This window comes from Polyergus mexicanus, unplaced genomic scaffold (assembly GCF_030449975.1).
Source record: "Polyergus mexicanus isolate NDT 795.1 unplaced genomic scaffold, iyPolMexi1.0 SCAF_19, whole genome shotgun sequence".
NCBI classification, from domain to species: Eukaryota; Metazoa; Arthropoda; class Insecta; order Hymenoptera; family Formicidae; genus Polyergus; species Polyergus mexicanus.
The window spans coordinates 3,003,584-3,028,455 of record NW_027223339.1 but is presented as its reverse complement, the minus strand read 5'-3'; the positions used below and the strand labels follow the sequence as shown (position 1 = coordinate 3,028,455).

The 24,872-nt window shown below is 32.7% G+C and overlaps 1 protein-coding gene across 1 annotated transcript in view; it reads left to right on the top strand.

The window, feature by feature from the left end:
* Positions 1-20,666, top strand: part of LOC138941603 (tRNA dimethylallyltransferase) — an 84,622-nt gene extending 63,956 nt beyond the window's left edge. The window contains exons 5-9 of the mRNA XM_070311432.1: positions 559-674; positions 18,609-18,705; positions 19,256-19,369; positions 19,549-19,734; positions 20,109-20,666. Of these exons, the coding sequence (XP_070167533.1) occupies positions 559-674; positions 18,609-18,705; positions 19,256-19,369; positions 19,549-19,734; positions 20,109-20,243 (648 nt within the window). The 3' untranslated portion in view covers positions 20,244-20,666. The remainder of the gene's footprint in view (positions 1-558; positions 675-18,608; positions 18,706-19,255; positions 19,370-19,548; positions 19,735-20,108) is intronic.
* The last annotated feature ends 4,206 nt before the right edge of the window (positions 20,667-24,872 follow it).

Sequence of the window (24,872 nt, the reverse complement as noted above, 5' to 3'; positions counted from 1 at the left end):
AACTATAGTTGTCCTACAAATACCATAGGGCATCTTTGTGTACTAACGATCGACTCGCAATGCGGTACTTTCACAAATTTTCTTCGTAAAAATTTTGCCACTCCTGTTTTTAACACCGTTAAACGAACTTAACCATATTAATTACAATATCGTTAAGAAAATAATTATATTTAAGTTTCTAATATGTATATCTGTGTGTGTTTCTAAATCTCATTAGTATTCGTTTTATTATTCGTCATTTTTCGTAATTCACTTCACTACGCGTTCCTAGTCGCAACGCGATAGTAAAACGAATCGTTAAAACGCTCATTTATTAGAAATTCGTTTTTGTCGGATTTTGAAAGAAGTGACTCGAAAAGTCGTACGATAGAATACTTAATGTCCAGTGTCTCTTATATGATAGTCACTATACCATGTTCACGCACAGGCACAAAACGCGGTCGAAGTGAAACGATTTCGAAATGTTTGTAAACGTCTCTTAACCGGGCGATATCGTCGTGTCGATGTTTCTATGCTTAATTAATAAGAGGGTTCTCCTTTCTCCAAATTTTTTTACAGAAAGTCCTAGACAACAGACTGGACGACAGGGTCGACAGTATGGTGGGGGCCGGTTTGCTGCAGGAACTGCTCGACTTTCATCGCAGATACAACGAGCAACGGATCAAGTCCAACACGTGAGTGCATCTCTTGTTAGCATCGTCGTCTCTTATCGCAAATATTCCATACAAGTTCAAGGATTTCTTGTTTCCGCGCGTCGCTTTTTCTTCTTTCTTCTCTATTAATTTTCTCATTTTCAGTTTAACCGTATACAGGGTGGTCCTCGTAACGGTCGCCACGACTTTTGCGGCACTTACAATAATCTGACATAAAAAAGTTTCAAACAAAAGTTGTGTGACTTCAAGGGGGCCATAAGATGGTGACAATGATTTGACCTTGGAAAATTATTTGAAGGTCATGTGAAGGTCAAATCTTAAATGGAAATGCCCATTTTTTTATTTAGTATTCTTGTAGCTAACATCGAGAGCTTTCCAAAACAGTATAATAAAGTATTTTTTTACTAAGTACTTTTTGAGTTATTTTATATTTTAATCTGATATATTTTGATATAAAAAATTAAATATCTCGTAAAATATTTAGTTTTCGATAATCTTACCGTAATACTTCTATGTACAGAATAATGAGACAAATCAATTAGTATCAAAAAAAAAAAATTGTTTTTAAGAAAATTGTTTACTATGTATTTTTTTAAACAATTATTTGTTTTTTTTGGCACTAATTAATTTGTCTTATTATTCTGTACATAAAAGTATTACGGTAAAATTATCGAAAACTGAATATTTTACGAAACATTTTATTTTTTATATCAAAATATGTCAGATTAAAATATAAAATAACTCAAAAAGTACTTAATAAAAAAATACTTTATTATAGCGTTTTGGAAAGCTCTCGATGTCAGTTACAAGAATACTAAATAAAAAATGGAGGTTTCCATTTAAGATTTTAAAGTTGACCTTCACATGACCTTCAAATGATTTTCCAAGGTCAAATCATTGTCACCATCTTATGGCCCCCTTGAAGCCACACAACTTTTGTTTGAAACTTTTTTATGTCAGATTATTGTAAGTGCCTTAAAAATCGTGGCGACTGTTACGAGGACCACCCTGTATATGTATACGCGCGTAAATAATATCTAAATTATTAGATCTATTATGTCAAATGTGATCTTAATCGTTGATATATTATAGTGACAGAAATTGTATATAATTTTTTTTTTCTTTTTTTCATAAATTCTATTATTAGACTCTGATTTATCTCCCTAAAAAAAAAATTGAAAGAGGATTCAAAAATTTGTTTACCTGTTTCTTTTGGTCAGAAAAATATTTTAATTCTTTTAAACAATTGTTTTATGATCTCCGTAATATATATTTTTTCCATAAAAATCGGCTCAGTCGTTTTCAAGAAAAATTACATTTTTGATTTTACTTTTCCCCCTCCATAACTCTTATAAAAATACGATTGTGATCAAACAAATGTTTAAATATTTGGAAATAATCTGTGAATAAGAAAATTATAGACATATTTGTCTCTAAAGAGGGATTTCCATTCGGCTTAAACATCAAAATGGAGATATTAAATTGCATGCGTATCGGATTTGTGATGTAAATTATGATCAATATTCAAATAACGATTATATTACGAAATAGTACTCAGAAATATTATTTGAATTGAGGCGGGACTTCACTGATTTCAATCGGTACCGATTAGCATCTTTTTTTCTGAGGGAACTTTGCGAACATAATAAATAAAATTTCCTTATTGCAAATAGAAAATATATATGGAAATGCGTCAAGGATAACGAGTGAATCAGTATGCGAAGTTGTAGCGCTTATCGTGTGATTTGTCGTGATAAATGAAATCTCTCGAATATTCGTCCCAATACACGTAATTCTGTTCATTAGACATGCCATTTATCTTCGAGACAATTTTATTTATTTCTTTGGTTACAGAAATTTCGATAAACTTTTTTAACAGCATTTTATTTTTCGAGTACGTCTTACCGCGCGATTTATATACTAGTCGGGAAACTATTTTTATTCTTTATTTATAGATTTTTTGATCAAGTTAAAATTTGCTCTGTTCAAATGGAAGATTGCACACAAATTTTAACGATTTATATACAAATCGTCGGGAAGCTATTTTTATTTATAAATTTTTTGATCAAGTTAAAATTTGCTCTAGATGAAAGATTGCATACAAATTTTAGCATTTTATATTAGATACCTTCGTAAAATAAGCATTAAATAAGTAATGAAAAGGTAATAAAAACGTCAGATTATAATCGTTTTACACGACAAACGGATAAGGAAAAAATAGTTAGCGTATAAATAATTACTCTAACGATGAAAAATATAATTATATGATAATACACGGATTTTAACATTACAATGTCTATTTCAATTGCAAAGAATTTGATCGATCTATCTTAAAGACGAAGAAGATTAAAACATCGCAATACAAATTGTATAAATAAAATATATGAATACCAATGTATAAGTACGAAGAAGCGTTAAATGAAAAAGTTTCTGATTTAAAATAATTGGACTAGAATTTTAGATTTTTTAATCTTCCTTTATATTCTCCCTCTTTCTCATTCTTCTCTTTCTCTCTCACTCTGTATTTTTTTGTAATGTAAAAGAAGGAACAAACTCCCGACATACTTTCCTTTTTATTTGACTTTTTCTATTATATAATTGTAGTTGAAAATTAAAAAGGAAAACTTAATTTCCATATGTCTTATCTGTATCTTATCGAATGCACGCGTACCGTGTCGGCGAAGCACGTATGATCCGACGATTGCTCTTATATTGCCGCTAATGCAGACATGCTTTATGAATGGGGCCTACACGCTTCGCCTTACTCGTTTCCGGAAGTTGCGGCCGGATGTCGGTGTGAAAATAAAGGAAGTAGCCAGCCGCGAGGAAAAGCACGAGAGCGCGCGCGATTATGTATGCCCATTGTTGGACCGAAAATTAATCACAATTTAATGAGCTGCCGCCTCTTCCATTCCTCCTCCTCCTCCTCCTCCTCTCTTCCATAGATAATCGAAACACGGTTTTTCCCATAACCAGTATCGACTCTGAATTTTCACCGTCTCATAGAAGTAGAGGACGTGACAGTGCGGAATGCTAATTACTCGGCGAACCATGGTAATTGAACGGCGTAATTAGCAACTTGACTGACGTAGGGATAGGCATATTTTTCATGTGCAAATATGTGGTTAACTTCAAGATAAATACAATATGTAATCAACTCAAGTTGATGTATTTGATGGAAAAATTACAGTCTAGTTCACACGACACGAGTAGGAGAGATTCGAGAATTCAAAATCAAACATATTCGTGTTTTAAGCGAGTAAATTCAAATTATGTCCTAGTTAATCGCAAATATGATGAATATATTGTATTATTCGAAGTGTAAAAAACTGAATCATTGATTGTAGAAATGCGATGCTAGAGGCAATAGAGCGTAGTGGATAAGAACGGTAAATATGAAATATTTTATTATAATTGATGTATCAGATGTGACAGGTAAAATTGATTATGAGAAAATATAACACAAGCGGTAGAGCAGAGAAAAAGTGAAGAAAAAGCAATGGGAAAATATCATGTGTCGCGATTACGACAGACAAATCGAGAGGGAAGAAAGTGCGGTCTGAAAACTAATTAATTTATCACGACCAGTAGCAATGCGCCACACGGGTGATAAATAATAGCGTGGCAAAAGTTCATTCGTGGAAGGAAACGGTATCGAAGTAGAAGTTTCTTGATCGCAAGCCAAAAGTTAGTAAGAAATCGAACCCGAACAGTCAGAAAAGACATTAGTTAGCTTCGAGTTTACGTGTAACAGTTCGCGTAACTGTCTTTACAATGCGCAAAAGAAGTTGCACTGTTTTTATAATTTAGCGTGATCTAGGAACTCAAAATTATATACATAGAAATAAATTTATAAATATTTTAATATAAACAGGGTGACTTCAATTTAAATGGCAAAACTTCAGGACCGAAAAGCTAAGGCAGAGGAGTCCTTTAGAGATTTGCTCGTTTTTCCTCCATTTTGGAGAAAATCACAAAAGAAGAAACAAAACAGGTTTTCGTTTTCTTACTTATTTATCTATATTTTATCTATGTTATCATTTATTTAATGCAGATATTGTTCAAAATCTTGCCCTCTTGCAACAATCCAAGCATTACATCTAGCATCGATCTCGTTAATTGCAGCTAGACATTGTTCTAGTGATATTTGGTGCGCTGCATCTATGATTCGGTCTCTTAATTGCTCTCTTGAATTGATTGGCATCGTAAAGGATAACAACAAATGTATACATATGTAAGGAACTTTGAAGCAGAAAGTTTATTCGGTGCCAATGAAGAGAGCAACTGACAATCAGATTGACACAGTGATTGAATTTTTGCGATTTTCTCTAAAATGGAGCAAAAACGAGCAAACCTCTAAAGGATTTCTTGTCTTAGTTTTTCGGTCTCCTACACGCTCTTGAAGTTTTGCCGTTTAAATTGGGAACATCCTGTATAATATACGAATGTAGAAAATTTAATTTAATTAGAATTATTACTTTTCTTAATTTTCTTTCACGTGGATATACATACATAACAATCTCTCACAGGAAATTATTTTTCTGTTGAGATTCTTTGACGAATTTGTGATTCAGGTGTGTGTGTGTGTGTGTGTGTGTGTTGTTTTTTTTTAATTCAGTTTATATTATAGGCATTTAATAAAGAAAATGTATTTCTTTAATTATACTCGAATTAACCAAAAGACAAACTTTTTTCAAAGAGAAAAAAGTTTACGATCTTTTAATAATTTCCCAGTACGATTTTAATTAATCTATTTCGCATATTTGATGCACGAAAGCTGACGTTGCCTTTTCCTAGAAAGGAATGGAAAAAGTAACGCATATTACACAATAAGATAATGTTACCACTTTGCGCATCGCATCACATTATAAATACATTGCACATTTTTGTCTGACGTATCGTACATTTATGTTGGTGCTTGTTATATATGTATATATATATATATATATATATATATATATATATATATATACAGGGTATCCCATTTTAATCTCCTCAGGCAAATATCTCAAAAACCAAGCCCGGAAGAGAAAAATGTTTCAGACAAAAGTTGTTTGGTTTCGAGGGGGCCATAAGATGGTGACAATGATTTGACCTTGGAAAATCATTTGAAGGTCATGTGAAGGTCAACTTTAAAATCTTAAATGGAAACCCCCATTTTTTATTTAGTATTCTTGTAGCTGACTTCGAGAGCTTTCCAAAACGCTATAATAAAGTATTTTTTCATTAAGTACTTTTTGAGTTATTTTATATTTTAATCTGACATATTTTGATATAAAAAATAAAATGTTTCGTAAAATATTCAGTTTTCGATAATTTTACCGTAATACTTTTATGTACAGAATAATAAGACAAATTAATTAGTGCCAAAAAAAACAAATAATTGTTTAAAAAAATACATAGTAAACAATTTTCTTAAAAACAATTTTTTTTTTGATACTAATTGATTTGTCTCATTATTCTGTACATAGAAGTATTACGATAAGATTATCAAAAACTAAATATTTTACGAGATATTTAATTTTTTATATCAAAATATGTCAGATTAAAATATAAAATAACTCAAAAAGTACTTAATGAAAAAATACTTTATTATAGTGTTTTGGAAAGCTCTCGATGTCACAAGAATACTAAATAAAAAATGTTTCCATTTAAGATTTTAAAGTTGACCTTCACATGACCTTCAAATGATTTTCCAAGGTCAAACCAATGGTATCATCTTATGGCCCCCTCGAAACCAAACAACTTTTGTCTGAAACATTTTTCTCTTCCGGGCTTGGTTTTTGAGATATTTGCCTGAGGAGATTAAAATGGGACACCCTGTATATATACAAGTTGAGAATGTTTTATATATTGTTTTCTTTACAATTTTATCGCAAAGATTGAATGAGATTCTGTAACAAAACAGGAAGGTCTTAAAATTATAATTTAATTGGATCTGATATTGATCGTCAACATATTATTTCTCTATTAATGTCTGTTTAACTATTGTTCACGATAATACTATTCAAATACCTATTCACGCATGCTTCATTTATGCAGCATCAATATTAAATTGGAATACACGTACTATATATTCATTACGGGTTCGTTAAGTTTTGTTGTTTAACAGGGAATAATTTTTAAAGTCGCTCGCGCACGCAAGCAAGCAGGCGATCGCATTAAATCACGGAACTCTGCGGTCGGTCGCAAATCTCGATTCTCAGTTTATTTGCCACGTTTCACGTCGAGAGAGAGAGAGAGAGAGAGAAAGATCCGACCGACGTTTCACATCGCGTCATCGGATTCCGCAAGAATCTGATAGCCGTCGCGAAATATTTCGCTTATCGTTCCTGCGCGCGCGTTTCCTTCGCAAAGAGAATCAGCGCGAAGAAGGGAACCTATTGTCATTAGCACGCGATAACATCCGCGATGTTTGCCGGTCGCGCGAAGTCGATTGATCGTTCTTAATTCGTTTCCTCGCTTCAGAATTTCGAAAATTCTCTGTCACCTACAGCGGGCGAAATTAATTTCTAAGCGGCCTGGTGTTCCAAGTTTGACACGTGACGAATAGGATGGGAGAGAAAATTGAGATCTTACGATCTACTTGAGTGTTTTCGAAAATTAATTAAATAATTAATAAAATATAATAGGATAGAATTGACTTTTTTAATTTGTACCACGTCAACTTTTTATAAGAATCGCAGCGATATAATTTTAATAAAAGGGATGATGTGAAACAACGATTACGTAACATCTTTAATTTACTGCTTACGAGGGTACAGATTGAAGAGTGGGGATAAATACGAATTTGATTATCATTTAATTGTTGTCGCCCGCGAAACAACGCATGGTGGTTGGCTTTTTTTTTCTTTTTTTTTTTTTTTTTTTTTACTTTCCACGGTGCCGCCCTGCTGTAACCCTTTTTGACGATATTCTGCTGTCAAAATGTATGCTATTTTCCACACGAATTCACATAAATCGATAATCTGCACGCCGAATCTGGGTCAAACCGTTTCTATCGGGCGTCAGGCGAGCATTGCGGCGATATTCGGCATTCTCTTCCTTTGCCAAGATCTGTGTTATTGTATGGTGATAATAGCGGGAAAGTCGTGCAATGCAAATAGAGGGGCATCGGTCACGCTCGCGTTTATTGCCGTACCGTTTGTATTATCCGTGTTCGCGTACACGCGGATGAATCGCCTCGAGCCGTCTCCGAGATTTGCACGTTTGCGAAATAGTTTCGTGATCGCGCGATACAGATGAAATCGTAACGGAGAAAAAAATTGCACTCGCCCGGGGGGGGGGGGGTGGTAAACATATTAAAACTCTCATACCGCAATATAATGGGCTTCTGATAAAATTAATTACATGATTAATTGTGATTCTCACGCGCGTGTTTTATCTCCTTGGTAAACCGCGCAATAGTGTAAAATTATTATTATAAAGTTATGCGCGATATTTTTCATTATTTTTTATCTCTTTCTTATTTAGAGATTTTCAAAGGTTTAATTAATATTTAATATATTTGCATATATTGTATATACAGAGTGTCCCATTTTAAAGGACCCATTTAAATATCTCAGAGACACTGCGTTAAATCGAAAAATGTTTCAAACAAAAGTTGTGTGGCTTCATGGGGGCCAATAAGATGGTGACAATGATTTGACCTTGGAAAATCATTTGAAGGTCGTGTGAAGGTCAACTTTAAAATCTTAAATGGAAACCCCCATTTTTTATTTAGTATTCTTGTAGCTGACATCGAGAGCTTTCCAAAACGCTATAATAAAGTATTTTTTCATTAAGTATTTTTTGAGTTATTTTATATTTTAATCTGACATATTTTGATATAAAAAAGAAAATATCTCGTAAAATATTCAGTTTTCGATCATTTTACCGTAATACTTTTATGTACAGAATAATAAGACAAATTAATTAGTGCCAAAAAAAAACAAATAATTGTTTAAAAAAATACATAGTAAATAATTTTCTTAAAAACATTTTTTTTTTTTTTTTAATACTAATTGATTTGTCTCATTATTCTGTACATAGAAGTATTACGGTAAGATTATCAAAAACTAAATATTTTACGAGATATTTAATTTTTTATATCAAAATATATCAGATTAAAATATAAAATAACTCAAAAAGTACTTAATAAAAAAATACTTTATTATAGTGTTTTGGAAAGCTCTCGATGTCAGCTACAAGAATACTAAATAAAAAATGGGGATTTCCATTTAAGATTTTAAAGTTGACCTTCACATGACCTTCAAATGATTTTCCAAGATCAAATCATTGTCACCATCTTATGGCCCCCTTGAAGTCACACAACTTTTGCTTGAAACATTTTTCGATTTAACGCAGTGTTTCCGAGATATTTGAGTGGGCCCTTTAAAATGGAACACCCTGTATATAGATGATATGGTCATACGCGTTTTGGTGTCTTTATCGCTTTAGTAAATCACCAGTGATGTAAAATTATTATTGTAAAATTATCCGCGAGATATCTCTTTAATTATTTTTATCTCTTTCTTATTTTGAATTTCGAAAGGTTTAATTAATTCAATTATTCGCATATATTAACGCATAGACAACATTAGGGATAAATTATCAACATCGTGATGGTACGTATCAACTATAACCGACTGTACATTTATATACGACAGAATAATTAAAAATTATGTTATTTAATCTTACAAACTAGAAATAAAATCTAGACTTCAGTCATTTATTTTTTATGAATACGTGCATCTGGTAGTTAATTTCAAAGTTTACCACTCTCGGATCGTCATTTTCGTTTTCATTTAGAACGTTAATAAAATTGATCGCACAGCTCTCTCATAACCGATACGATCGGCGGAGAGAAATGGTGCGAGAAACGAGTATCGGACGAGAATCGCTCCGCGATTCTTTCCAGCTGGTAGGCGCGGTCGGTCGCGTTCCTCGTCGCATCGCGTGCGACGTTCCTCTTATCGATGCTGTTATATAACAGGATACGGGCGTTAGGTAGATCCAGTTTCGGTTATCAGTCACACAGCGCCCGTTTTTCTCTCTCTCTCTCTCTCTCTCTCTCTCTCTCGCGCGCGCGCGCGCACTGTCGGGCACGGTTTCGTGGTCCGCGATTTCTCTCCGCGTTCGCTCGCCGGCGACGATACCGCTCCCTAATTTTTCCCACCTTAGAGCGAATAAAATTTCTTATCAGAAGGAAGGACGCCGCGCCTTCCGCGATCGATGCTTATTATATATCATTATCGCTAATTATTGCCGTCCGTCCGCGTGTATACACGCGCACGCGGCGCGACGATGCATCCGCCGCGATGGCTATGCAAATTATACGCCGGCGGTGCAATTTGCAATCGCATGTGCAATACGTGGCACGTAACGAGGAACTGGTGGACCGGATCAAATTAAAGGAAGAGATGAGAAGTAAGATTAATTAGATTCTCAAATATCTGCGTGTTCGCATGTTTGTCTCGAGAGATGACACCTTTCAACAGTAAGTAAATAAATAACTAAGAGAGATAATATAGCTGATCGTATACAAATTATTACGACTCAAATATAACATTATCTCCTTCTCATACAATTATGAAATAATTTAAGCTGAAGATGACTAATGGTATCGCTTATTACAAATGCTCTTACGCTAATAATGATCAATCAGGTATAATAAATAATAATTGTGCACTGATTTTTAAAATATGATAGTATACTCGTAGTATATGAAATATAGTTTGATGTATATTCTTTTTGCGCGTAAAAATAAGAATAAATGAATTTATAAGATGCAGCTAAAAGTTAGCTAATTTTTTTCCGTAGAAGGATATCGCGGTTGTTTTAGACAGGAAGTTGTAAGATGTTAACGATCGTTTGTATAATGTAATAATTGCAATTTACTCAGAATTTAAATATTATCATTTTAACAATAATGAGATATATGTTAATAATTATCTGCTAATGATATCTTCTTTTATTCTCTATTAATAGAGAAAGAGAACAAGTATATGGGATGATGGTACGCGAGTTAGGTTTCAGTTTTCCTAGACAAGGCGTACCGCTACACAATCTAGCGGAGTTAAGTTAAACTGCCAGTTAAATATTCATTTAACTTAGTTAAACAATGAACATAGTGACAAGTTTTCATTAATTAAATTATTTTCTCTAGAAAGTACAATATTTTACAGTATTTTAACATTAAAATTATGATCGATATAATCGATGGGATAAAAAAAAACTAGAAACAAAGCCATAATTATAGTTACGCAAACAAATATATAAAATGCAGAGTCATAATAAAAAGTGAAACACTAATAAAATGAAAAGTGAAACACTAATAAATGATAACATCATAGAAAAGTCTTCTCTCTCACGATATTAATTATTGACACTTTGTGTATGACAGATTGAGGTCATGTGTAATGTTTATTCCCACCATTATCACTTCGAGATATCCTCAGTAAGTTACTAAAGTTCCCTATGCAGATGCTCAGAACGAATCTTATTGGTGAATCATTTTGCTTCTTAGATACAGTCGGCAGCCAATGAGAGGACGCGTAGACGAGATCATATTGTTTTTTCACTTTTTTTTAATAGCCTAAATAACAATAATTATATGCTTTAAACTTTCCTCGATTAATAAGAAACTTATGTGCAAAAGATGATATCAAACTATACTGTAATTGTCCTCAACCAAAACGTCAACCGATCTGAGCTCGGTCAAACTCCCGCCGTTTTTCGTCAACCTGCGATTGGCAGCAGTCGGGAGTAAAAAAATGGATGTAGATTATAAATATATAAAAAAACTATGGATGAAGAAATACAATAAATATATATGGTGCATTCCACGTGTCAGAAGTCCACCTAAAAATGAACTGCTTGGAATTTTTAAAATGATCATGAAAACATGTTAGTGCACATATTGTATAAGGTTAAAGGTAAAAAAAAAAAGTATTATACGCCTTGCATCCAAGGTATTGGGGAGGTAGGTCGTTTTAAGAAATTTTTCTTTTTTTGACATTTATAGCTAAAATTATAAAATATACAAAATTTTGATAGACATGAATTTTTTAGGATTTTTCCCCATACTTTCAGATAAAAAAGTTAATTTTAGTGAGAAAAATTTAATAGTATGAGAAATATCAATTTTTTAGTTTCAAGTAAATAAATGAAAAATTATATCCACTTTTAAAAATCTGAAAAAATTCTCAAAAATACTCCAATATATGTAGAATATGGTACCATAAAGGAAATTTTGGGATCGCAATGGGATCCACTCGTAAACGAATATTTTTTCCAAAACAAAATTGGAATTTCAGCCAAATCAATATAAAACAAATAGATTTTTTAAGATACTTCCTTTTACAGTTAATTTTTTAATGTATTATTGCTCAATTATAAAAATAAATACAATTTGCATAATTTGCTTTACCATGCGCGTGATTTTTTTGGTATCACGTCAGAATGGCACTTCTTTGCCACAGCACATGGGAAAGGTCCTTGTGATGGTATTGGTGGAAATTTAAAACGACTAGCAAGAAAAGCTAGTTTGCAAGGAAGTGTAATCCTCAATGCTGAGACATTTTACACGTGGGCCAAAAATAATCTGAAAGAGACAACAATTTTATTTAGTTCGAAAACAAATCATGACAAATTAAGTAAGTTTTTGGAATCAAGATTTACATTAGCAAAAACTATTCAGGGGACATTAAAATATCATACGATTATTCCTGCGAGCGAAGATCAATTGGTTTTAAAAGAATTTAGTTTTGACAAGGAACAAGACTTCTTCCAAAAAAAAAGAAAAAAAAAGGAAATAAATGAGTCTAAAAAATATAAAACGCAAAGTCTCCAGAACTATTTTTCATTTTATAGTTATTTATTAAAAATATATTATTTATATAGTATTAAATAATTAGAATAATTAAAAAAAATTGATATGATCGAGTTTTTGGTTGAAATTTGGCTGAAATTCCAATTTTGTTTTGGAAAAAAATATTCGCTTACGAGTGGACCCCATTGCGATCCCAAAATTTCCTTTATGGTGCCATATTCTACACATATTGGAGTATTTTTGAGAATTTTTTCAGATTTTTAAAAGTGGATATAATTTTTCATTTATTTACTTGAAACTAAAAAATTGATATTTCTCATACTATTAAATTTTTCTCACTGAAATTAACTTTCTTATCTGAAAGTACGGGAAAAATCCTAAAAAATTCATGTCTATCAAAATTTTGTATATTTTATAATTTTAGCTATAAATGTCAAAAAAAGAAAAATTTCTTAAAACGACCTACCTCCCCAATACCTTGGATGCAAGGCGTATAATACTTATTTTTTTTACCTTTAACCTTATACAATATGTGCACTAACATGTTTTCATGATCATTTTAAAAATCCCAAGCAGTTCATTTTTAGGTGGACCTCTGGACACGTGGAATGCACCATATACGTGTGTATATAAGATATCGATATTCGCTTTATATTATAAAAATTCCAATTGTTATTATTATAGAAATATTATTGATAAAATAATTGAGGCAAAATTGATAAATAAATATGAATAGATGAACTATTGATTTGTAACAAAGATAGATAGATAGATAATTGATTTGTAATGGTTTCCAATTCATTTTTAATCTTTGATATTATCTTGTCACGTCTTTCATAACGATCGATTATTGATAGACGGCGATCAAATTGGAACATAAAAGTAGTATAATCCAAATATCAAACGCGAGAAGATATTTTTCATTTTATCGACACTTGATAAATATCGAAAATTTCAATATATTTTAGATATCCAGTCCTACATTCTTTAATACATTCTTTAATAAATACGATTTATCTATAAAATTATTAGATATTAGTCTTTCTTCTCTGCAAAGTATTTAATTCTTTATACTATCGCTTGATATTTTATCATTGTAAGGATGTAACTCTTATTCATGGCAGCTGTATATCCAGCAGATAAATGTCTCCTCATCGTTAGATCATCGATGAATCAAGATAATCAAGTAATAATTAAGATAAGGTTTATCACAACTATGTAGGTGGAAAATTAAATATTTTCTGTACGTTACATATTCGTTTGTCAATTACAATTATTATTCTTGACAGTAGAAATAATATTGAGATAAAAATGACAAATGGATTCGATGGATCGCAAATAATTATCGTATTAATCACGAGTAATTTTCTCATTGCATATTATGTAAATAAATCTTTAGAAGTATTTACTCTCGAAGATGTACATCTCCTTTGCTTCAATACCATCGATAGAAATCTGTGTTTCATGATACTCGATTACTTCGTACAATTGCAATTACAATTACCGCGCATAAAATTATCATAGATGCATGATTAATCCCGGTTGCATAAAAGAAGTATTTATATATTTGATCGATGAATCACAAGCAACGGTCAAAGATTAGTATGTTTGATCTCTCGATGCTAATACCGACGATTTCTCAAGGGAGATGAGCATGTCCATCGTTCAAATAGACGATCGATTGTAACAATGTCGAAAGAGCTATCATAATGGCGATAGACGATTACCGCGACAATCATGCGTCAGAAAGTAATACGGCGCTATTGTATTACGCTCTGTTAACTCGCAAGGATGCCGTTAATGGCGTAATCGTGCGCAATGTAGCATACATAATCTTATTATCGTGACCGTCGTGGCGAGCCAGCGACATCGGTGTAGATCGATCGGCCTTGGATTGAAAGATTGGAGAATTGTGGAATACACATCACTGACAAGCGGAATCCCTCGTGTTATTATCGATCGCCTCCGGCTGAAGCTTGTGACTGTATTGATACCATTTATAGATTTGTCGCTCATATCTGAAAAGATTTGGAAAAAAAAAGAAAATAAGATTAAAATTGATTGATAGTTAAAAAGTTCTCTTGAAAAAGAATGTACTTGAGTCTATGTGGTATATAATATTTCGAGAAAAAATTTATTTATTTATTTATAAACGGGAAAGATATCCCTTTAGTACAAAAAGAAAAATATGATTACAATTTCAACATAAAAGAAAAACGCAGAATAAAATGTCGAGAGAGAAAAAAAAAATGAGAAAAGATAGACATTATAAATCACAGAAAAAAAAAAGATATTACGAAGGCAATAAAATAATGATCGTTTAAAAGAGCTAAGAGATGTATGAAGAAAATTCACGCGATCGGAGAATTCATTAGCCAAATAAGCACAACTGATTCAGAGGAAGAATTTGAATTTGTCGCAGGATGCACTTCCTCATAAAAAATCAAATTGTTTCTAGGAAGATTTGAAGGAAATTGATTTACGTTAAAACGCGCGTAACTTTATATCTTTCTAAAAGAAAACACATTATGAAATATGAGTAAATATATTTAAAAAATAATTCCATAAGAAATAAGAAAATTTGTAAAATAGTGATCTCTTTAGAAGCGAAGGGAGAGAGAGAGAGAGAGTGAGAGAGAATTGCATAATTAAATGTATTTTTCCCGTCTTTGCGTGAACTCCTTAATTAAAAGTCTATGAAAGTTTATCGGTGAAAGTTCACTTCGACATAGATTTTTATAGTATCTTAAACTTTCATCCGTATGTTAATGAGCGAATATTAACGAATAATTCTTGCGAAAATTTGCAGCTTTAATTTTTTTTTTTTTTTTTTTTTTTTTTTTTTGGTCTGGTTTTCGTCACACGTTCATCATTCGCGTTTGGCCATTTTGATCGCGATAGATGTCGAATAAGAAAAATATAAACGGAGGAGAAAAAAGATAGCGTGGTTCCATTTCACGAAGATCATAAATGCTACCAATAGCAGCGAATTATCTCGCGTGGCAATACTTCTTTATTTTGTGATAGAGAAAATGTAATATTATATGCGTGCAGTATATATATATATATTAGTTGCCTGGCAACAAGTTGTAAAAATATTTTAGTGCAGCTACGAGGGGGGAACGCGACACTGATTACTGACATTCTATCGTTATCTTAATTACAAACTCTAACATTTTGTTACTGGCGCACAAGTACTATCATTGCTGCTACCACAGCTGCGGCTTGTAATCTCCATCGTTAAATATCATCGTGTGACTATTATCAGTATTTTATTATTATCATTATCGTACTTGCTTTGAGTAAAAATGTTGAAATTACTTAAGAGTGTGAAAACGAGTCTCGTTATTTCTTAAGATTTTATGAATAGCGTTAATTTCTCTCTCTTTCTCTTTCTGGAAATAAATAGTGCTACTTTTCTTCTTTCTTCATTTGTACGTGTCGATATATCGCGTGCAAAGAAGGAGAACATTTAATAATAAGAAATTGAATAAATAATTTTTATATCTTACATATCCGTAATCGTTAAAAAAAGATACGTTTCATAAAAAATTGAAATTTATTATCACAAAACAAATATGTGCATTCGATACTGGCAAAGTATTAGGTGTACAACTTTGCTTCCGCCGTTTTTTTCCCGAAATTCGAGGCTTTATTGTTAAAAAACTGGTTATACATTTATGATTCAAAGTATTGTCCACTCCTAATGATCGTGCCAATTCATTTTGACTTTGACTCGAGTCTTCGTTAAGTAATGCCTCCAATTCTGCATCTTCGAAAACCTTCTCTCTTCCACCGCTATGCCGGTCTTCGACGTGATAATCACCGTTCTTGAAGCGTTGAAAGCACCTCACGACACGTTCTTTCGCTAATTGCGGCTTCGCCATAAGTATTTGAGAGCATTCGATGAGCCTCAGCCGCAGATTTCTTCATATTGAAGCAGAAAATTAAAACCTCCCGCAAATGACGAGAATTTGGCTCGTAAACTGACATTTTCAATCGAGAATAACTTTATGACGCGGACACAAATCGACTAATGTTTCTATGGGGTTATGTTGACAGATGCCCAAGTTTATCGCATGACGTCTATGATCTATTTATTTCGACCACTGCTTACCGCTAAAGCCATCTATAGGAAAACGGCGGAAGCAAAGTTGTACACCTAATATATGAGAAAGTACAAGAAAAATGCAGAGGCTGCGGAAGAAAAAAAAAAAAAAAAAAAAACCCAAGTGCAAATATCAATATTTAAGATTGGAGGGGTAAAAAGTATCTCTCGATTCCATTTATACGATCGATTTTATTCACAGTACACGTTGCGGAATCGATTTCGAGGTTTAAGAATTGAAATGCCAGGGCAGCCAGCAAAAACGTATGGCGCGCGGTGCGCAGGGTCATGAATCTTAATTTCTCGACGCCGGCATGCATTTGGCATTGACACGTGTGCGAACCGGCGAGTCGCGCCGACGATAGCGTCGCCGACTTTTTCCCGTCGCACGTTGTAAGTTGACGTTACACCGAGCGAGACGTTACACCGCCCGATTGTTAATCGGACGCGCGTGATAAGATTTCGCGCGCAAAAATGAAGGCGTATCGTTCGAACAATCTTAAATCAGTTAATCTAGACGACTAGAATTCGCTGACGAGATTGGCAATCTCTTAATATTTATTCCAAGTATTATCCAGCTTATATACACACATTTGCGATACATGATGTTTTTCTAAATAAAGCAACGTTGATTGACAGGCACCTAATTCTGTCAACGGATTAACAGTCGCCGGATGAACAGTGAGTTTTAGCACTTGGGAAACACATTTAGCGTTTCATATAATAATTACGTACCGATAAAAAGTAAATGGAATCAAGAAAGCTCAACGAAATTCGCGACATAATGCGACATGAAAACATTTTGTAATATGATTTATAATATCGTAAAAAATAAAATAAAATAAAAATTACACATTTCCATTAGTTTATTATCATTTTGTTCATTCAATAGTGCGCCTGGGGCATTATTTATACATCTTGCTTCGATGGCCGTTTTACATATTAGCGAATTGTGCTCGAGATAACGATACATCTGCTAAATTTACAATTGAACTTTAATTCGATTGCCACATATGTAAACATGTTAATCAACTTTCAGACGATATTACATGTCATATTATACAATGTTGCAATATAATGACTGTGTGGTCAAAAATAAAAGTAATTATCAATGTGTTATCTTTGCACTTCCTCTGCCCTGAACGACATTGCGTTATGTAATTATGACTATCGGACCACTAAGAAGCCTGAAATTCTCTTCATGTAATATTATCTCTGTGCGATATAGTTTATCTGGTTTTGAAACCGTCTATTGCCATTAATTTTGACTTTAACCAATCTTATGTTGCTTAATCAGTAAATAACGTGCATAATTAAAATTTCTAATATTATATTCTAAGAAGAGTTATCACATGAAAATGTCATTTAATGCGTATAGTACACATGACAAGTAATTTAGTAATTTAGCAACTTTAACATTTGTTACACAAGTTCATGCATTGCTCGCTGATTAATCTCATCAATATTGGGTGATTAATAATTTTTTATTTCCAATTTTTTTTTCCAATATATTTTTCAATTTAAAATGTTTCCTTATATGGTGAAAAATTATTCATTGCTGTTGCAATCTCACTTCGTATAATATATCGATACTAGAAAAGTTTATCTTTTTTTCTCTCTCTGTGTATGCATGTCTCTGTCCCCCCCCCCCCCTCTCTCTCTCTCTCTCTCTCTCTCTCTCTTTTTATCATAAGATTGGAAGTTCTACGTATTTTTTGCCACATCCAAGATAAAGCGTAAATATTCGTATTAAATAAAGATGTTAAGACCGAATTTTAAAAAGCTATCCGCATTTAAAAGCCGATAAATACATGGCGCGCAATTTCTTCAAATGTACGATTGGTATGCCAGGTACAATATCCCGATTGAAGGTCAGAGGAGGGATCTTGATTAATCGATTAGCATTAGTGGCGCTTGAACGATAAAACGAAATAGATGAGGGGGATAGGAAGGGAAAAAGCGAGAACCCCATCGAAACGACGAGGAAGGTAGGACCGGTGGACGCGCGATCTAAGAGAGAGTGTTTACATTCCAGATTACCCGATTACACGAAAGGCATCTTTCAGAGTATCGGCTTCAAGGAGTTTCATCCTTATCTCATACTGTCCGAAGAGGGGCGCGCGAGCGACAAGGTAAGTCGACTGTGGCAGATGGCGCGATCGTTTCTGAGCAGCTGTTTCAGCTCCGGGAGATCCCCAGCTCTTTTTCTACACCATTAAGGTGTATCGCGCGATTTGCGACAGTCTAGCTCTGCGGTTGTATCGTTCATTTTATTCGATATAGTTCGTAGAATATAAAAGATATGTGTATATATATATATATATATATATATATATATATATATATATATATATATGTATATATATAAACATTTCATATAAGAACACGTGTATTATATAATACATACGCACTGTGTGTTAAGGAATGTTTATAAAACTATTAAAATATTTTGTCATATAATATAAGCACATTAAATAAAACATGTTTAATTCATTTTATTACTTTCTTATATTGAATAGAAAGTGGAAACTCTGTCACGGCATATTTTATTTCATACAATTTTGAATTTGTAAGCCGATTTTGGATAGTAAAGTCATCGACACGACATAAATTATCAGGAAAAATAGAAAGAAATCGTATATAATGTATAACTAATATTCGTAAAATTTTAAATTTATACAGGGGAAAAAATTATTACAACAAGGAATCGATGATTTAAAACTCGTCACTAGGAGATATGCCAAGAAGCAAAATAAATGGGTGATGAACAGACTGATTCGGCGTGGCGATCGACAGGTAATTCATTTGGCTCGCTCCATTCATCAACAATATACGTGTTCGCATTGTAAATAGTAAATTGTCTGAAATAACTTCAATTCATTATAATTTATCATAAATCATCTTTTTTACGGAATACATAAGTAACTAAATTTGAGGAAAGTATAAATCATGCTTTTTGCTTTTTTTTTTTCGAGGTTCCTCCTATTTATTCTTTAGATTGCTCCGACGTGACGAAATGGGACAGTCGCGTCCTAGAACCCGCAGCAGAGATCGTTTCCGCAATAATACGCGGTGAAAAACCCGAACAGAGACCATTGAATGAAGATTTCGAGAATCAAAAAACTACTGACAGCAGTACAAACGCATATCACTATTGCGAGGTAATAATGAAGAAATGGCCTTAACAATTTATTTACGATGTATTCATAATCAAAATCGTAATAGAAAAAAAATTTATATATATATGCTATATATATAATTATTTTAATAATTTTTGATGTTTTTCATAATATCAACTTGTGATAATTTTGTTTTATTCTAATTTAAATGCAGCAAATTATATTGCGCGAATAATATAGAAATTTAATAATCTTAATTTATGTTGAATTTTAGATACATAAAACGGAATCATACGCGTTTGACAGTCAAATTCTCTTAATATTATAAAATTCTCTTGTGTCTTGTTTAATAAAATTGTGTCGAATTTTTCTAAACGTCAAAATAAAAAAAAATTTTGTTTATCTAATGTTCCCAGGTATGCGAGAAGATATTTGTCGAAGAGAATCAATGGCAGGCACATTTGAAAGGTGCGAGGCACATGAAAGTCTTGAAAAAGAAGGACAGAGCGAAGAAGGCACAGGCCCAAGAAAATCAATTGACGAACTCGTGACACGTATCAGTTTCGCTATAAATACGCGAATATTCATTCTTACATTTATGTGTAGCGATCAAACTATCAGAACTGTGATTATACTCGTATAACAATGCATGTTACGAACAATTATCAATGTAAATATATCACACGCAAGAAAAATAAACTTATATTCTTAAATTTGATGAATTCTAGTTACCAGTCGTTGGAAGATACAAAGAAACGTCAGTGCCCCTTTGCTGTGGTAAAATAGATTCCTGCCACAAAATCCAGTAACTCACTACCTGATGGTAATATTCGACTACAGATTTTGTTCCAAGCATTGGTGGGACATCGATCAACAAGAGATAAGCTATCGAATGAAAAATAAGTCACCTCGTCGATGTATAATAAAAAATCGCTCATTTTAAATAAATATTCTATGAAATAGAGAAAATTGAAGATCACTGAGAAGTATATTAAGTTAGTTAATACATATAAATATCTACAAAATGTTGAGGAAGATAAAATTTTAAATCAAAATTATGTATAATTTTATTTTATATTTAATTGATTAAACAGTAATTGTTATTTTTAAAATTAATATTTCGCAACGCGTTGTTTTTCAGATGTCTCCAGAAAATGACATTAGAAACGTGTAATATTACAATAAATCAATAATCCGTAGTATCGATGCATCAGACGAACAATACGAATGGAACACAATGCGAACTACATCCATTGTATTCCAATTATAGTTTTGCATTGAAGTGCGAAAAAAATGCTTTCTCAGCCACTAGCGTAAAGTTAATTTATTCACGCGACTAAATTCCTTCCGCTTCTCCAATATATTATAATAATGTCGATTATATACGCTGTTAGAAAACAATAATTTTTCACAAACGTCATATTATAATTATTTCGCACATATTGTGCGAAATCTTTCTTTTTAAATATAAATTATATTTCATGGAGTTGAAGATAACATTTCTTAGCGAGTAAAGTATATTATCGCAATAAAAAATACTGTTCGTGATAATATATTATCAGAGATAAGGTAAAAGATTAGAAGTACAGTTGTCGATAAGTTGAAATTTTTACAATTTTTTTTTTTATGGTTCTTATGATTCCAAATATTTTAAAATCTCAAGTCATCTTTATGAGTTCCTTTAAAGCTACCATGATATATCACGATACAGCGCGTTTTTTATTGGCGCCGAACTTACAACGTTGGCTATGCCATAAATATGAGCAAGTTTAAATAAACACGTATACATACGTTGTCACGCGACATATGTTCAAGAGGACACATGCTTCGGTTGCGTGCATTTCACCGCTTACCAAGTCATTGTACCCTGGCACGCACTAATCGCTATTACATATGCACGTTGCATTAAGGCAGGTCGCTGATGCATGTCGGCAAGAAGCACTTTCGAGAAGGAAGCGACTTGTTCTCTTCGCTCGGAATGGGATTTCACAATGAAGCGTAAATTTTTTGGAAGTTAATTTTTCGTAACTAATTGTGTGCGTGAATCTAAAAATTCCCAATTTCTATAAGAGATCTTCATTTTTGCCCCCGAATATTTTCCAGACGAGTATAGCGAAGATTAGACTTTCCGAACCAATTATCATATTGCATATGAAGGGTAAAATATTTGTACGATAAAATCCTTTTTTGGAATACGAAGGGTCAAGGAATTTTATTTGCATAAAATTAATACGAATATAAATTCTCGACCTCTTCGTAGATATTTCTGTGTAGTTCGATATTTCTCGACGCGAGCGAACTTTGATTGTTGCATAAATTGGAATAGAAAACCGGTGGAACAAGCGACAAAGTGCTGCGGCAGATTCGATTTTACACAAAGACACACGATACGTCACCAAGTAATTATTACACGGAATAATGGCTCGCTTGCAGTCTCGTGATACGTGACTCACAAAATTAGAACAAAAAGAGCCATCGATCGCGCCGTCCTACAACGAATCAACGGTTAACTTGATCACCTTGCACTATTTTTTGCTAATTATCCAATCATGCCTGTGATGAATAATACATAGTTCGCGTATCTCGACTATTCTAATAATTTATGTATTCTAAAGACAGTAAAATATGATTCGCTTCGTCTCTTTCAGGCACGTGTGATGCATTTTATTACAGAAATTACACGTTTGCATAATGCATATTATTTTTATAATTTTTTATGAATTGGAAATATTTATTGAATTCATCGCGCGCGTAATTATTTGTGAAATATTCTTTTTCGAAAATCTTCTTTCATACATTTATCTCTTCCTCCATGTTTACAGATCTTGTCGCGAGATTGACACTATTTTCAGATTCGGCAGCATTTGCGGGCTTTCTTCCTTCATTCTGATGTTCAACGAACGAATTCTCACATTGTCGTATGCACCTGACGGAAACATGTGCGGGTATTTACGCGTCAGCTGGACAATCAGCTTCACGTTTGCCGCTTCATGAGTCATTGCCCTTGCGATGCGCGATTCTTATCGTTGGCGCGCTTTTCCACGATGTTAATCCGTTAACATATGATAGTTACGCGCTCTCATAAATCGATCGAAATCGGTAAACTGTTAGATGGACGCGCGATTAAATCTTTTCTCACATTATTGCCGATAATTACAATTAGAATCGCGTTTTTAGAGAGATTTTTATAGCGAAAATAACGTCTGTTTAATTAATACGACAAGATTATTTGATTGTGCAAATATGTCCCATACAGCACCGCAAGATTGCAATAACATTGCAGCAACATTTTTCTGCAAGATTGCAATATTGCAGAAACATTGCGAAATGTTGCTGCAACGTTGTTATGATATTGCAGCAACAGTAAAATGTCCGCCTACAGAAATATTGCAATATAATATTGCAGCAACATAGCAATATAATATATATGCAGTAATGCTTTATGTATATTTATCGACATAATACCCTTAACATATGAAAAAAATAATAAGAAATTAGGCCTATAAGAGTCAGGATCTAGCGTGTATATAGTTTTTCTGTATTATAATAATAACGAAATTATAAAATGTAAATTTTTCAGTACACATTCGACTTCCTTCAGTGACAGAGAATATCTAAGAGAAATAAGAAAAAACTCAATTTGTAATTGTGTAAATTCACAATTTCTTTGTATCCGAAATATTCAGATATCCGGATGCAAAAAGATTGTGGTGAATTTACGCATTTTTTTCACATCTTTCTTGTCTTTATATAATCTCAAAATATATTTATTAAAATCTGAAGTATCTTGCATATTAGAAAATTATTATCAAATTTTTGATTTTATATAAGAATGGAAACTATTAAAAAAATTCTTAGTCCAATGTCTGAGCCCCTGTATTGGGGTCATATCATACGACTTAAATTAACAAAAATAGTTATTATATCTTTTTAATCTTACTAGCCGCCCTTTGTAAATTTTATATAATCACCATGACTAAAAATTAAACGCGGAATAGATAGCGCAACATGCGCCGCATAGTGGTAAACGAATGAACTAGCGATTATTGAATACTTTTTTTGTAATATTTTCGGAATGTTGCTGTAACATTGCTAAAGTTATATTGTAAAATAATGTCTTTGCAATATTTCTGCAACATTAAACTGCAATATGCAATATTGCAATGTTGCAGCAATGTTGTTGCAAGCTTCAGCGCTGTATGGGGTGTTTATAAAAAATCATAAGTAGAACGCGATTGCAGCGATGTATAACATTAATAATAATTCATATTAAAAGTAATATGATATAAGAATTGAATATAGGAGAAAGTAGGGTAAAACTGGATAGGCGGGTCCAAACCGGGTACCTTAGTTTTTAATTGATGCCATCATCATTTTGAGATGAACCGTGCCCATGTGCACACGATACTTTTTTTTTTTTTTTTTGAGAAAAGTTCAAAATTTTCAAGCCGAAAGAGATCAATATTGGGGCAACAATCGAGTCGTTATGGACTTTTTCTACATAGAGCATCTGCTTCGGTAAATGCAGCATTGCATTCTAGACACATGTTAGAGAGTATATCGCATTAGCTTTGATCGTCATTTTATACGTCGGAATATACAGCCGTGTTTGTTATTTTCTTCGTGGTAAAACCGAGTACCTACATACCTCATGTAATGAAAAGAGGAAAAATTGTTATCTTGATTTCTTGTCTCCCTGGAAAAAGCAGTTGGAATCGAAAACTACGACTCGGAAAAAGAAACGACTAAAAAAAATTTTATTTGAAATCCGTAAAGTTAAAAAATTAAATAATAAAGTCCTACAGCAATGTAGAACAAGAGGGAATCTTTTGTTCAAAATTGAAACATTAAAGTTCGTGTCCAAAAACTATCGTATTTCCTCTTAAAGGCAGATTCCTTAGAACATTTCAAAACGAAAATCCTGATACAAAAATGTCGAAGCTATAATAGTTTTTAAACGGGAAACTATTATATTTTACGAATGACAAGGCTGAGATTTCGCGCGTAGACACGGCGAAATAGTGGACACCTTTATGATAGCATTGATCGATTTGCTTTGATAGCTGAAATTGAAACATGTAGCAAATTTTTACTTGAATCATTCTGCCTTTAGTTCTTGCATCTATTATTCGTAAAAAGAATGTACTAATGCAATGCGTCAAGAAGCGGGAAAACATATA